This window comes from Calidris pugnax, unplaced genomic scaffold (genome assembly GCF_001431845.1).
Source record: "Calidris pugnax isolate Ruff unplaced genomic scaffold, ASM143184v1 scaffold25, whole genome shotgun sequence".
Lineage (NCBI taxonomy): Eukaryota > Metazoa > Chordata > Aves > Charadriiformes > Scolopacidae > Calidris > Calidris pugnax.
This window is the reverse complement of record NW_015090805.1, coordinates 1,230,278-1,246,446: the sequence shown is the minus strand read 5'-3', so window position 1 is coordinate 1,246,446 and position 16,169 is coordinate 1,230,278. Positions and strand designations below refer to the sequence as shown.

Here is a 16,169-nt window from a genome sequence, read left to right as displayed (position 1 = left end):
GTGGCATTCACAGTGCTCACCACCATACATCTCAACTGTTTTCAGATGCAACGGGTTTGCCTTTCCCTCTTAGTCTATGCTGAGCATAATGTTTCTTAGCTCTTCCTAATTGCTAAGATCCATTGCTGAATGTGTGTTGGCTTTTTTTTTTTGCCTTTCCCTTGCCTTCTCTTCCCTGTGGTGGTCAACAACTCGTAAGATTTGTGTGATCTCACACTTAGTTTGTGATCAATGCCGTTTATTCTTTAAAGGCAATTTTACGCAAGTTAAATGTTGTAGACACCAATCTCAAGATGACATCATTTTAAACAAACTGATATTGTACGCAGAACCATACAAGTGCCATACTTTGCATTTTTAACAGTATGTATTTGTATCCAATGTACACATTGCAAATATTATAACTGCGTACACCAGAGGTTAATTTTGCTTTACATGGCTCAAAGCATAAATTTGTGCTCAAAGCATAACTTTACATTGACAGGTTAAGAGGATTATGTTCTACATTGGCCAGATTAGCTAGTTTAAAAAAAAAAAAAAAGCTAGCAGTGTCTAAAATTAAGGCTTATTGTGTCAGATCCATGTTGCATTAAGAGACTTGTTAAATGTGCTCATCTTGTCAGACATTGACATGCAACAAATTATAAGCTATTCTTCTCTGCTGTCTCCTCAGTTCTTTTATTAGCTTCCTCGGGACTTTGTCTTTTCCTTGAGTGAATTAATCTCTGTTTTACAGCCAGTGCATTATGAAGAGAAGAACTGGTGTGAAGAGCAGTATTCTGGGGGCTGCTACACAGCCTACTTCCCACCAGGCATAATGACTCAGTATGGAAGGTACAGTGTCTATTTATAGTGGGCTTCAGAGTAGTAAGATAAGACCAAGTTAATAAATATCCTCAGAAAGGGTCATAAATCCTCTCTCACTGTTCGCCTTATACCTTTAAGATCACTGGGGAATATTTTAAACAGATATTATAACCTTCCACTAGTCACAGTTGGGCTTTATGATGGATGAGTACAGTATCATTAGGGGGTTTTATTTACTTTTTATATTTGGTGAATACAGCTGACTACGTTATTGGAAGGGAGTTGGAAAGTTTTCACAATCTGTTTAGAAAACTGGCATTGGATTATTTGAGATCCACGTTACCATTTCAGGCACATCTTTAGCTGGTTTTTCATAAATACTGTCAGAGAGTTAATTCCTGCTGTCACTGACAGTAATGAGTGATTTCTTTGGACTGTTGCTTTACTTTTAGCAGTCAAGTTTTAATATGATAATCAGTGTGCCATTGTATGCAGTCCTCTCCAACATAAGTTTTTGCATGAAAATAAGATTTACCAAAAAGAAAAAGGCTTATTGATCAGACCTGTGATTGGATTCAGAGACATAGTTTTTAATGTGGAGGCATAGCCCTAGTTCTGAAGTATATATTTTTACAATTTGAAAGCACTTAGAGCAATAAAGCAGTTGTAGTGAATAGCATATGGAGGCCTTAGTATTTAAAGTAATTTTAATGACAATTATTGCAAATTCTGGCAAAAATAGAGTAAAAAAAATCCTTTTTTTTTTTTTTTTTATTTGCTTGTTTCTTTAGATATCACGGTCATGTACTTCAGAATGGTACACTGTGCCAGTAATGCCTAGCATTGGTATTTATGATGCTGGCTAAAATAGTGAGATGGAGTAAGTCTCATCTCAGACTAATAATTGTCCTTTACTCCTACAAGCAGTGTGAACATTTAGAAAGTATGAACACTGGAGTGTTTACTGTAAGAAATGAAATGAAATTCAGATCCTCCTCCAGCTCAGCTCACCCAAAGTTACTATCTTTAAATGCTTGCTGTTATTTAAAACGCTTTTATTTGAATATTAACCCAAGAATTTCAGTTATTTTTTCTGGTATGATTTACTGTTTGTCCCCCTCCAGGATTATTCGGCAGCCTGTTGGCAGAATCTATTTTGCTGGCACAGAAACAGCCACAGAGTGGAGCGGGTACATGGAGGGAGCTGTACAGGCTGGAGAAAGAGCAGCCAGAGAGGTACAGGTGCAAGCCCAAATCAGGGGGCACTGTCAAATACCCTATGGAAAATGAAAGATCTTTTGGTTGGAGTCGAAACAGCTTCAGGTGTTTTGAAATCTTGATGCAAATCCCCTAGAAGGGGATGGACTTCAAAGAGGATGAAGGTTTGGCACTTAAACTTGAAATTCTTAGGACAGACTCTAGGTATTTCATCAAACTCTTTTCTGTTTCCAGGAATGAAATACTTTTTTCTTTAGCAGAAATGCCACATTCTCACCTAGACATTTTTTTTCCCCAAATGGGCATTTTGTAATCATACTGAGAGATCATGGCAGTTAGCTTCCCTAGGAACAGCTCAATTCTTCAGCTCTGCAGATCAAGCCAATCCCTTCCTCAAGTGTTTCCAACAGTTCCATTGACGCAGTGATACACCATCAAGATAGCCTTACATAAAGTCATTAGACCACAGTTTAAATATTTTACTTCTGAGAAAATGCCGATTTCTCAAATCTTTTCATGAATATTACAGTTTATGGAGCAGCAGAAGAGATTTCATCTTTGTTTTATGAGCTGAAGGGAACCTTCCTTGTGGCTAAACCCTACAGTTATAGAACAGAAATTGGCCTGGAGGGGATCTGGAGAGTTCGTCTAGCCTGTAGCCCTGCTCCAAAAGACAGGGATCAACTGTCCCTAAACTGTCCCATTTGTGATGGTTATCCCTAATTTCTTCCTGAAAACTTCCAGAGGTAGTGCTTCATGACCTCTCTAATATAAAGACATTACAGCAGAACCTCTGTAGGTTTCGGCAGAGAAGTTGGCAAGTGAGCTTGACTGGTAAAAATTTTGATGTTTTCCTTTCCTCATGTATTTGTGAACGGAAAATATGTTTAAAATCCAGTGCAAGGGTGTTTCTCACACTCCTGTATTGAAAAGTTGAAGAGGTCCATGAATCTTGTCTAGAATAAAAGCCCATCGTAAAAGACTGCAAATCTTGTTAAAGCTACAAATGCCTGGAATAGGAAAAATATTAATATCATCTCCATTTTATTTTACTGTAGAAGGAGATAATCTTGCTGTGTTTTATGACTATCACTTCAGATGATCTTTGCCATCCTACTCATCTCTGGTATATTTGATATTTTAAATGGTTACTTTTCCATTGTGAAGGTTTTCTTTTTAGTCTTGCTTTTCTCTGGCTGAAAGTGATGGTCTGTCATCACTCACAGGATTCGGTTCCTGTTCCAACTTTGTGGTAAAATTTGCAAATTTGAATACACAGAGATTTATGTGCTCAATTGTTATCTTCATCATGCCATTTTAAAACAAAAATTGAAGCCAGCTCTTTTTCCTTTTCAAAGAATACATGGTACTTACTAGAGAATGTTATTTATTTTCAGATACTGTTTGCTATGAGGAAAATCCCAGACAGTGAAATTTGGAAACCCGAACCTGAATCAATTGTAAGTCTTTCTGCAGATTTAATGGTTTATTTTTTTATCTGTTTTACTGATGAGATAAAATTTTTTTGGCTGTTTTTATTTATTAAACCAAAGCCACAGTAAACTTTCCCTTACTCAGCAAAACTGCCCCCCCCTAAACAGGAATATGATAGAAATTCAGCAAAGGCACCCATCTGACAATTCTGTAACACAGGATTGTAAAGAATTGCACTTTTTAACGAGGCTATGAATCCTTTCCTTCTGTCTCTTCCTCTTCCCTTTAACTGAACAGAAAACTTTAATACACGGTACTTTTTTACAAAGTGAACTGCTTCAACCCAACTTTATATCTGCTGCGAGAATATCTTGATTTATATCCTGCCTTTCACAGTGGAGGTGTTATGTTGTTAATGGATGTTCTCTCCGCAGGATGTTCCAGCTTTGCCCATCACTACAACCTTCTGGGAGAGGAACTTGCCGTCTGTGCCGGGACTGCTAAAGCTGATTGGATTTTCTACTTTCGTCACGTCTGTGGCTGCCGCAGGATTATTTGCCTACAAAAAGGGACTTCTGGTTCGAAACTGAAAAAGGTGCCAAAGCAAATCCTCACACTTGAGTGTTTTTCTTTTTTTCAGAGTTTTTTTTTTTGGCATGTACTTCCCTTCTCCAAAATCAGATCAGAACTGGGGAAGAGGAGAAAACAGGAGAGAGATGAGGCTGGAGGGGAGGGATAAAGGAAAGAGCATTATTGAAAAAGAACACCTTGAATCCAGGTGTGCTCCAGTAGTTTTTTTGTTGTTGAATTTCTAGGATACCTTGCCAAACATTATCACCTTGAGGTTTTTATCCAGGTCTCGTAACAGAAGTGACAAAATGAAGGCATCTATGAAGCCTGTTCTGATGAGATTTCAAGTTGTTTTTACACTTATACCTGAACCAGACCCTGAACTCCAAGTCTTCGCAGGCACTTCCATCTCTAGTTGTAAACAAAAGGTTTCAGCCTTCCTGTGTGGTAAACTGAGAAAAGAAATCCAAGAATAATTAACTAGCTCACGTGAATTGCTGGTGAGGATCTTTTCAGTGTTTTTGTTTTTCACCCAGATGTCCAGAGCCAAGGCAGCACCTAAGGGACAAGTCAAGCAAACTTTTGAAGTAGGGGGTCTACATTTATCTATCTGAACTATGCAGCTGTGTCATAGAATGATAGAATGGTTTGGGTTGGAAGGGACCTCAAAGATCACCTAGTTCCAACCCCCCTGCCATGGGCAGGGACACCTCCCACTAGAACCAGGTTGCTCAAGGCCCCATCCAGCCTGGCCTTGAACACTTCCAGGGATGGGACATCCACAACTTCCCTGGGCAACCTGTTCCAGTGTCTCACCGCCCTCATAGTAAAAAATTTATTCCTGAGATCTAATCTGAATCTTTTTTCTCCCAATTTAAAACTGTTTCCCCTTGTCCTATCACTACACTTCCTGGCAAAGAGTCCTCCAGCTCTTCTATAGGCACCCTTGAGGTATTGAAAGACCGCTATAAGGTCTACCCGGAGCCTTCTCCAGGCTGAACAATCCCAGCTCCCTCAGCCTGTCTTCATAGGAGAGGTGCTCCATCCCTCTGATCCATCTTTGTGTCCATAGGTTGTTAGCATTTCCAGTGGCATATTTGTCCTACAGTGAGTTAAAGGACAATGTTTTTACTGCCTTTGCAATGTAGTTAAATTTCAGACTCCCCAGCTGTGTTCGCACTACCTAGAGCAGCAAAGCTTGTGTGTTCCTGTTGAGTCTGTCCCTGTGCAGGATCAGATCTCCTCTGCCTAGAAAACGTGGGCTCCCGACTGTAGCTGATATGTGCAGAAGTATGGCCAATCATGCTGTCTGACCCAAATGTGAATGGGGAACCTTGTGCTAATATACAGACACAGCCTTTCAAAGCTTTTTCACCCTGTCTGACATCTCTTTGCCTCCAAGGTCCTCTTTTAGCTCCCTAAGTTGCTGCAAGATAGCAACAAATAACTTCTGCCTGTGCCAGGAAGTTGTAAAGCCACCCATTAAAAAATATTTTACATTATTTTTTTTCTTATCTCCTGCTTTCATCTTCTTTCATCTTATCTTCCTTTCTTTGTTCTACTTAAATTTCTATTTTGAACACCTTGAGGCTGTCTCTTGGCTGGTAGGGGAAGATGTAACATTAAAAACCCCTAACAAACCCAAACCCCCCAAACCTAACTACCCACCAACACCTGCTTCATGCTTAACACAGCTTAGCTGGTTCAGAGCTTCACTTTTGGTAACTAATCAAGAAGCTAAATGAGAGAGAGATCCAAGGGAACTATGGATAGGATAGTCACATGCAAGTGCTTTGCCTCAAAAAAACCCCCAAAAAACCAAAAACCAAAACAAAACAAAGAAGAAACAAAAAAAAGCCCCACCCACGAAAACCTTAGGTGGCATCCTGTCAATATCACGGTACCTTGTTCTAGGTATTTCTCCTGTTTTACATCTCCCTGACAGAAAACATAAAGTCACAGGTACAGCTGAGAACAGGATTTGGTGCACATGAAGCTTGAGAAAAGTTGTATGTCTGGAATTTTTCTAAGCCCCTTTGCTGCACTTCAGCCTGTGATGATTTATATGTGAAAAAAATTACATTGCAGTAAAAAGCCATGGAGGAAAATGTAATAAGGATATATTCAGCAACTGGTGTGAGCAGACGGTAGAAGAACTGTATCACCACTCTCAAGCACACTTTTTGGGCTAGCATCTGATCTTGCTTGTGCAGAGTAGTGCTTCATTCTCCAAATAGTCCCATGGAACTACTTACAAAGCTGTAATATTTGTCAGCAGTGCGTAAGTTTCTGGCCCTTAGGTTTCATTCTTTTTAACTTGATGTGCCAGTTAAAAATCCTGTAGCAGCAGCTTGGATTTTATCACAAATGAATATCCTCATAATAACCTCTTAAAATGGATAGGGGAACTTTACAGACATAAAGATCTTTAAGTCAGAAGAACAGTACAGCAGTGTACATATGGCCTTTCTCATTGTATCACATAGAGCACTAATTGGCTGGGACATTTGCCTACCACAGAGTGCTTCTATGTAGCTTTCTCTCTGGGTGATTTATTTGCTAAATGACTTAAGAACCAAAAGCTGAATGGGAACTGTGTAAATTCAGAGCTTTTGCAACTGAGACAATTCTCAAGCCAGAAATAAACATAGCAACCTAAATCTGGGAAGACATTTTTGAAGTCATGGCCCAATATTTGTAAGTGCTAGACAGTGAATACATACTTAATATATAAAGAACTGCTGCATTTGCAGATGTTTTCTCTGCCAGAATTGTTTGGAATTCAAGTCCTGCTTCTGCCCTAGAAATATTCTGCAGGTCTCTAAAGGGGAGCAGATCCATGAGACTAATAAGGATAAATTTGTTTCATTCACGTCCAAAATGCATCTCTCTCTTCTTTGCTCCTGAATCTGGCAGAGGTTTTTCCCAGACTAACAAGAAAGTGTTGGGTACCAGGGGCAAAAAATTAGGAAGGAAAAACAGAAGCTAGGTGTAGTTAGAACTGAACTGAATCGTAAGCAAAGCTTTTTATGAGATTGGTCAATTTAACACAGAAGTGTATGTAGTTATAAATCTTTCTTATTCTTAGTTTGAAAGATAAACAAAAATGGAAGAAAAAACCACAAAGCATTTCTCATGTTATTCTGCCAAAACTAAAAGTAGGTGTGACTTAAAATCTCTAATTAAAGTTGGGTCCCCTGAAATTCCTAGCCAACTCTGGTTGAACTGCAAGGTTTGAATTGCAACATGTGTATTAGCACTGGAAAGTCTCTGTCTTCTTCCCTCCAGACTGCCAAAGCATTAGGAATGCTCTCTTTGTCTTTACAGCTGTGTCGTGCTACGATTATGCTGTGGAGCTTATCACCACAACGGGAATAAAAAGAAGGATTTGCTGCTGGTTTCTCGACAGCTTCCACCTAAAAGGAATATGCGGCACTTTGTGTATGTGGATGCCAGTGTGATGAGAAAATTGACAAATGTAGGCAGAGAATCAAGTGGTTTCCCCATGGGTAAAGGGAACTGTTAGTACCGGCTCACATTTTTAAATTTCCTTCGTGCTAGCCCTTCAAAGACAGGAATGAAGTCTGGTTTAGTGGGTAACCAGTCGTGCTTAATTTATTAACATGTTTGATGAGAAATCTGATACCATGGAAGTTCCAGCAGTTTACCAGCTTCTTAACATGTATTATAGGAACAACCGTGGAAATAATTGTATTTGTCTCTTACAAACTGATTTGTGTTATCATGCATATTTTGTAAGGCTCTTAAGAGTTTGCAAAAAAAAAAAAAAAGAGGTTTTCTTGCTTGTACACTGTTCTGATAGCAACTGTATATTGCAAAGGATGTTGGGTCATGGCATGAAAATTTGTGTTAACCAAAGTACTTGAAAGCTAATTGTATAAACTACTCAACAATAGCAATGAAGTGAGCAATCTGAGGCAGACCATGTCTTTCCTTTAACTAGTACATTATTTTTTTTCTCAATCCAGATCTTGATTCCAAATAGCACATCTGCTGTCAGTACAACAAAGACATTAATGGCAGTTAAGAATATGTCTGAGCATTATGCATCACTGGAACCCAAGGACTGGAGAAGTTAGGGACTTGTATTAAAATAACTTTCCTGTGACCTCAGTGGGACTATTGTTTCACTGAGATAGACTTTACAGAAGTGCAGAAATTTTAAGCGGGGGTTTGGGGTTTTTTTTGAGACATGAAAGAAAAATATTTTTGAGGAAGAAGGAATTGTATTTCCTCCAAAAGTACTTGGAGGCAAAAGGGAGCCAGTATTAAATGATGACAGATCTGCCACTGCTCTCAGGCAAGAAGCAAACCCACTTAAAATCACAGATTACAAATGCTCCCAGATAAACTTGACCTATATTTAAATGGACTAACATTCCCACTCCCATCTCTACCACCTTAAGATCACCTTGATCCTGCAATCTGTTCTTCAATAGAGACAAAACCAAGATGGCCAAAGCACTCTTGCTTTCAAAGTATCTCTCCAGTCAAGTCGTTTAGGCATTGTCATAGACTGCCGCTTATAGCGTGTTCTCTGTGGTCATGTACAGGTCAGTGTTCAGTGGTGCCTGCCTCTGTGTTTTGGAAAAAAAAAGAGTGACTTCACTTTGCAGGAATATATATGCTGTGTGTGTGATGAATTTGTGCCTTTTATAACTGTAGCATTTTCTCAAGTGCCTCTGTGGTGACTGTCTCCCTTGGTTTCCTTCTTAAGTTCCCTTTTCACTAGGCTCTGCAGATATTTTTATCTGACAGCTGTGAACTTTTTTTAACCTTAATTAGAATCAATAAATATTGTCATGTCACATGTCACATTTACTGTTTGAGGCTTTTCTTTTGTGGAAGCTCCTTTTGACTGGGTTGTGATGGTGAGTATTACTTAGTAACACAACATTTTTCACTTCACACTGAAACCAGTGAGATATTGTCATCTTTTCTCAGTAAAGAAAACTCTGTAAAGAAAGAGAGGATAAAAAAACCCAAACAAACACCCCCCAAAACCCCCAACCCTGTCAAAAAAACAAACACCAAAAAAATCAAACCACATTTGGTAATAATTCTTCCTAACATATAGATGACCAACTGTCTTGCACTTAAGGATTAGTTTTTATTGCTGAAGGTGTACTTGCACGTGTTCATGGTAGTCCCCATCATGAACACAGCTCTCTCACAGCACCCTGTTTACCAGAACACGTTTTATAGCTGCTCATGAAAGTTAATGGTAACTGAACATAGAATCATAGAATAGAATCATAGAGTGGTTAGGGTTGGAAGGGACCTCAAAGATCATCCAGTGGGAAGAAACAGGCTTTGTACCAAATAGTGTGTGGTGTAAACACAAAAAAACCCCAACCAACCAAACAAAAACAAACAAACAAACAAAAAAAAAAAAACAAAAACCAAACTGGAAGGAGAGAGAGAGACAAAAATCACTGGCTTAATTTAATCCAGCAGCTCAGTGTCAGTGCTAGAGAGATGATGTAACTGAAGAACAAACTCAGCCTTGAGAAGGGATCTGTGTTTCACAAAAATGTAGTCTATCAATACTAGAAAAAGAGTAACCATTCTTGTAAAAAACACATCAAAAGCATGCAGTGCTCTTTGTATAGGCTTAACTTTCAGTATTACTTACAAGTTATAAAGGAGCATAAATACCATGAAAGCAAATATCCTCAACTAATCCTTTGCATGCTCTATAAAGCATCCATCCCCCAAGACACGTATCAGCACCAGCAATGCATTTCACAGACCCTCAAAGCAGCTCACAAATGGTTGTGACTCTGAAACATTGCTGCCTTGGGTCAGATTTGAACTACCTCTTTAACCCTTTGTTCAGACATATCCTGTGGCGTCCCAGAGGAGGTACTGAAATGGTAGTAGTAGTAGAAATATTATTCATTAATTTAAAAAGCTTTCAGTGTGCATGTCGGAGACACTAAGTCAGCCAGGAGGCATTTTGTTATGTCCACAGTCCAGTGTATGGAAAAGCAACTTAGATTAATACAGGAGAAATACATTTTGTATAACATGTATAGAAGATACTAATATGATTTCCTGATAAACCAATTAGAAATCCCACTCGTTGTTTAGGAGAGGACAGGATGTGTTTGCAAATGATTTGGCTAAATCATACCAAACATACTTCTAGTATGGGAACAGAGGATCATTTTTTCCTCTCACCTTGTATAATGATCATAGAATGGTTCATGTTGGAAGGGACCTCAAAGATCATTGAGTTCCAACCCCAGTTATACCAATCTACTTATCTAAAGCAAATCCTAAAAAGTTTTGCTTTCTCACTCAAGGCAGGATAAATTCCCCTTGGGTCTGGAGAGTTGCCTCAGAAAAAAAGCATCCAAGAATGAAAGGCAAAACTGGCCTTGGCTTGTACAGAACCAAGATACAGTTTGGTATCTGCTAGAAACAAGGGGAGGCTTTCTGTTTAATTCAGACCAATGCATTAAGGCCTAAGTTTTTGCCACCTCGTTTGAGGTGCTTCCATCAACGGGGCTGCTGAGACACAGTTCTCGTCTGTCTGGTCCTCTGTGTGGTGAGCTAGGAGAGAGGGGCTCCTCACCTGGTGGTTAAGCCCATGCAGGACTGGAGGAGTCCTATGGACACCTTCTTTCTCACTCTCTGTGTAGGAGGATCCCTAAATTGATGGAGTTTCTAACTTCGGTATCTCAGTTCTGTGCTTCAAATACATGAGATGAACTCAGGTGAGGAGAAGAGATTTTATACCTGATGCCCATGTTTCACTTGGGCTGCAAAGGCATTAAGTATAAGATTAGATGTTTTCAAAGAGCACATATTTACCCTCTTGGAGAGAAATTCAGGAGCCAAAATGCAGTAGCCTTGTGCCTTTCAGATGTCAGAGGGCACCTTGTCCAGCTTCCAGCTGCTGCTTCAAAAGGTGGCAGCTCTTCTAGAGGCCACATGTCCTAAACCAGCCCTGCCCAGGTGGCACAGATGCTCGTTGGATACTGAACTAGGGAGCTTCTACCTCCCACCAACTGCTGATGGCAGTTAGGTACTTAAATGCTTCCTTGGAGTATTTGGCTTTGGAGAAATGCAAACAGGGATGCAGGCCCTGTGAATCTACCATGATGTGAGGTAGTAAATTGCGTGTCAATAGGCAGCTGCATGTGTAGCTGCCCTTTATGCAGGCTGGCTATACAATGCTTTTGTTGGTTGTTGGAAAGAAAAACAAAGGCATGATATCCTAGAAAGTTAGAGTATTAGTGGTGTTTGCTAGAAAAGCCTCCAGCTAGCAGCTGAGTGCCAAGTTAAGATGTAAAAAGCATATACCTGATTAAGGGAGTTTGTGACTTGATCTTAGTTCACATGATTTGTAGTCAGTAAAAATAAGCTATTCTGAAGCTAGGCTAGAAAAAGCTCAAAAATGAATTTTAAAAATCTGTGATAAACTGTGAAATACACGCTAAGAGTCTTGTCCACTGGGTCTTTACTTAGTGCCATGCTGGTTCATCACAGTTTTCTGTTCCTCCTGGCCTTGCTGAAAGAGACAAACAAAGTTGTTTTGCGTTTTTAACATCCATTGTAAGTCAATGACAGTCTCCCTCTGTGTTTTAACAGAATGTGAGATATACCTTTTCTAATTTAGAAGTAAAGGGTTATTAGCTTTCACCCAGGGTGGGGTTTTGCTATGCGCACAGGGAATTTTCTGTTAGCAATTTTTACAATCCCTCCTTAGTGGAAGAGCCCTAACAAAATAATCAATATCCCTCCAGCTCCATTTACTCTGGCATGTATAGGTTCTGTAGACTCCCTCCCCAGACCCCCACAGCTTTGAGGGGAGAAAAAAAGCCTCATCCAAATCAAAGTGATCTGCTTGTCTGACCTGCAGCAGAAACGGTCTGAGCAAATAAAGACCAGAGCATAAAGTCATTGAATGGCAGCTGTAACTTTGAGGGGCATCTCGCTGAGTTCAGTGTCCCTGCAGCAGCGGAGACTCGTTGAAGAAGCGCTCAAGGAAGCGGTATCCAGCAGAAACACCAGCCTTTGGCTGATTGCATGTGTCAAATGGCTTGGTCCCCTCCTGCACTGCTGTCTGATGGGACTCAGCACCGTACTCGAACATGCTTTAATGCTTAGGTGGGAAGGAGGGGAAAAAGGAAGTGTATTAATAATGCACCGAGGCATCCTTGTCAGCTCTCAGGCTGTTCACTCCCGATTTGCATATGCTCCAAGTTGTAAGATAACACTTTGCACCGCAGTGTTGCATTTAGCAGAAATTACATTATAATTTCAGATGTGGAAACTTCTATTCCAGGTCTGAGGCAGTGAGATGTCCCATTGGGCTGTGCAGTCATTATCTTAAACAATTGAAATGCATGCTTGCACTTAATCAAAATCAAGGGGAGATGTTACTCCAGCCTCCACTTGCCAATTCAGCCCAAAGTGGAATGAGAATATTAAACTAAATTAGAAACTATGTTATTTCTCAATCATTTCTTTATGAGCTGGAGCTTGGCCGGAGGGATTTTTCAGAGGCTGCATATTTAAGTCAACACCTCTATCTACATCTATAAAGCGAACTGCCCCCAAAGAAACCCCCTTCTTGGAGGAGAGGGCATTCAGGCACATTTAGGGTCTGTGCTCACACTTTTCTCCCGGCTCCTTCATGCTGCCAAGCAGCAGAAAAGACTTCAGCTGCCCTTCAGAGGCAGTCTTGTAGGGCCGGCAGGGTGGTGGTGCCACAGCCATGTCACTGCCCTGATTTCTGCCAGGGACCTGCTAATGCCAGGAAGCAGAGGCTTCAGGGATGGTGCCTGCCTTTGTTTCTTCCAGTGTGGCCTATCAGAGCTTGGAGATGAGTGAGAACCGGGGCTTGAAGCTGGGGACTTGCATCCCTTTCCTTTAGTGTCTTTCCATTCCAGAGCTTGAAATTTTGGGCACCCGACAGGAACAGTAAGCACCAGCACAGAAATACCCACGGAGAGACCTTTCTGCAAATGGGAAGTGTGGAGCTTCTGCCACATTTTTGTTTGCCAGGTGCTAAAATACTGCTATTGTGTAGCCAGGAGATGGCAGCCTTTATTTCAGCCGAGAGCCCCGCTGTGCGTGCGGCTGGGCTTCGGCACAGCTGTCTGCAGCTGGTGGCTACTAACAGCAGTGTGTCCCTGTCCCCCCACCCCCCCCTGCCCAGTGCTAGGCTCACACCCTGGATTTAACCATCAATTTGATGAAAATGATAGTGCTCGGGCTGTAGTCCAAGGAGTTTTCAAGTCACCGGTCCGGCCGTGAAAAGTTCAAATGCCAAACACAATCGCTAATTATGCCCTTTGCTTCATTTTATCAACCCCATCTGGAGCAGAAGCTGTCTTCTTGTGCCATGAGTGGCAGCAGAGCTCACAGCTGCATTTCATAGAGCAAGAGTAGCAGCGGGAAGATAGAGGTGGCAGAGGACATCTGTCTTGTGCTTGGTAAGGTCACAGGCAATGCAAACTCACACCCCTGTTTGATCCATTCATGGTCATAGGCCAGGGCACATCACATCTCCTGGGCCCCCTGGAAGAAGAGATGGGCATCTTGGAGGCACTGCTGACCTCTGGCACCCAGCAAGTGGCCAGCACTGCTTTGCTAAAGCTTCCCTTTCACAAGAAACACACTCTCACTCGGAAAACTTTTTTCTCCCTGCTCCTCTTTTGTATCCTGGGTTATTCTGTCTCTGCTATGTAAGAGGAGCAAAAACCAAAAGCAACCATAAAACAGGACCCAAAGAGAGCAAGCAATAGAGAACTGAAACTGGGAAGCCAAGCGCCACAAATAAAGAGCAGAACAGGAATTGCAACTGGAGCCCGAAACACTGGTTGCCAAGTGCAGGAGCTGAGTGAGAAAAGAGAAAGTTACAGTTCACTAACAAAGAACACATTTAATTTCCCCTCTGGATTTGCACCAAGATGAAATTTGCTTTCCCTCTGTTTGTGTGGAAAGCGACTGTTGCAGGGAACATTTACAAAGCAAAGTTGTTTGTTTCCAACTGCTCTTTGGAAGAGACAGAGCCCAAAAGAAGAATCAACTACCATCACGTTTCCGCAGAAGAGGACTCTCTGGATTTGTCCATTTTTCTGTTTCTTGATGCTGCTGTCAGGAACCAGGAGCTGAGCTCTGTTCAGAGAACATCAGACCAGTCCCCAGCTTGTTCCTGGCGTGGTTTCTGGCTGGAGAAAGCCCTTGCTGTCAGGCAGCAGAACCTGGTCAGTGGGACGTGGGAACCAACTGGTGGGAAACCTGCATGTTCCTGCCCATCAGACTGCACAACATTGACCCATCCCCCTGGGTGGTATCTTTATTCATATATATATATGTATAATGTTAATTTGTCCCAGTGTTTAGGGTGTGTGTTTGATCCTGGGCAAAGAGATCAAGTGTGAACCTGAGGGCTGGATCAAACATGGACTGGAAAGTATTGCTGGTGAATGACTATCGAAGAGACCAAGTGCAGGCTGGAACCACTTGCTTGCCCAGGGTGGATTTTGAGGCTGAATGTACCTTCAGCACCCCTGGTGAGTCTGGTCAGACCTCCCCTGTGCCCCACATGAGGAGCACAACCTCCCCTGACCTGGGGGAGGTTCATGTCCACTGCGCCAAAGCATGTAGCCCCTGCACCCCAGCACTTCATCCTCATGATGATGGTGCCTTCTCAGACCTCTCATATGGTAGGTTTACCATGTGAGAAAGGTGGGAGGGGTCGGGTTGTCAGTTTCCACACTGAGCATTTTGGAGGTTGCGTGATGGGCAGGTGATGAGGGAAGGAAAGCCTCACTGGGCTGATGGTGCAAAAAAGAGAGACAGTGGTCTCCTCCTGCACCTCCTGCCCGTCCAGCTCCTGGTGGCCCTGTTTCAAGGTCCCATCCTCATGGGGCTTGTTGATGGCAGCCGGGGAGGGGGCAGCCATGCAGCCCTGCACAGGCAGGAGCTGCAGCTGAGGGGAGCAGGGCAGAAAGAAGGTGGGAAGCACGAGAGTCTCACAGGAGTGTTTTTCCATCCCTGGTGCCGATTTCTGTGGCTCTCAAAGGCATTGAAAGGCTAATTATGTGTCATGCTGTCAGGGGCTTGGGCATAGCTGCTGTGGTATCTGTAAGCAAAACCAGCAATTTAATTAAAAAAGAGGTAGGTTCTCTCACATGTATCATCTCCGCTTGCTTATTTCATGCAGCCTGATCTATTTGCTCCATGGTGCTTCTTGTTTCACTGCTAGTGTAAAAGCTTAGTCTATTTTTTTTTGCTCTCTTTCCCCTCTGCTGCTCCTTCTGCCAGTGCTCGCTCTGGTTTTGGCTTTATTCCCAAGCATTAAACAGCAGCTTTTTCACCTGAGGCCTTCCCATTTCCCAAGCACTTCAATGCAATTCAGCTCCCACCTTGGTGCTGGTGGACTTGGTGTGGACCTCAGCCTCTCTCACCCCACTCCTTACTTTGAGAGAGGGCAGAGCATCTCCCACCTCTACCAAGGGAGCGCATGGCTCTTCCTCCAAAAACTAGGGCACTGAGCACCCCTGGTTAGGGAGGGTCACCAAAGGCTTTCCCACCTCATGGCCTGGATGAGGAGTCCACTTGGTGCCCAGCAGAAAGAGGTGTTTCGACCATGCTTTCAGCCTCAGGGTTTTAATACCAGCAGCAGCTCGCTTGGAGAGTTGTCAGCGGTGATAAACTCAGTCCCACTCTGTTTCAAAATTGGTTTAAGAAAGATGCCTGGCTGTTTAATATTTAAGCTAAATGTTTAATGTTTAAACAGGGAAATTGTTCTGATTGTCAGAAAGGGCATTAAAGCAGGCTGGAAACTGGTCTATAATCTCTGACAAATGCTGCCCTTTCACTGCAGCAGCGTGGTGCCTGGGAGCTGCAGGAGTTTCAGAAATGCCAATTTTAATCAACCTCTTTCATTTCATTTGCCGCTTACCCCTCCCACAGCAGCGAGACGTGCTTTTTTTTTTCCCTGTAAAGCGGGGAACGTTGTACCTGGCCCTGTTTAACAGTTTGAGACTGGTTCAGCCACATCCAATGTGCACGTCAAAACCCGAACAAATTGCAATAGGAATGTGTGTGAACAAGGTGAAAAGAGAAGCTGGGTGGTGTCGGTTCACGGGTGTATT

The 16,169-nt window shown here is 42.1% G+C and overlaps 1 protein-coding gene across 1 annotated transcript in view; it reads left to right on the top strand.

Annotated features, from left to right (window-relative positions):
• The window catches only part of LOC106885750 (amine oxidase [flavin-containing] B-like), a 57,970-nt gene extending 49,105 nt beyond the window's left edge, over window positions 1–8,865 (top strand). Inside the window, exons 12-16 of the mRNA XM_014938198.1 lie at window positions 737–834; window positions 1,932–2,043; window positions 3,423–3,485; window positions 3,894–4,054; window positions 7,357–8,865. Coding sequence (XP_014793684.1) covers window positions 737–834; window positions 1,932–2,043; window positions 3,423–3,485; window positions 3,894–4,049 — 429 coding nt within the window. The 3' untranslated portion in view covers window positions 4,050–4,054; window positions 7,357–8,865. The remainder of the gene's footprint in view (window positions 1–736; window positions 835–1,931; window positions 2,044–3,422; window positions 3,486–3,893; window positions 4,055–7,356) is intronic.
• The last annotated feature ends 7,304 nt before the right edge of the window (window positions 8,866–16,169 follow it).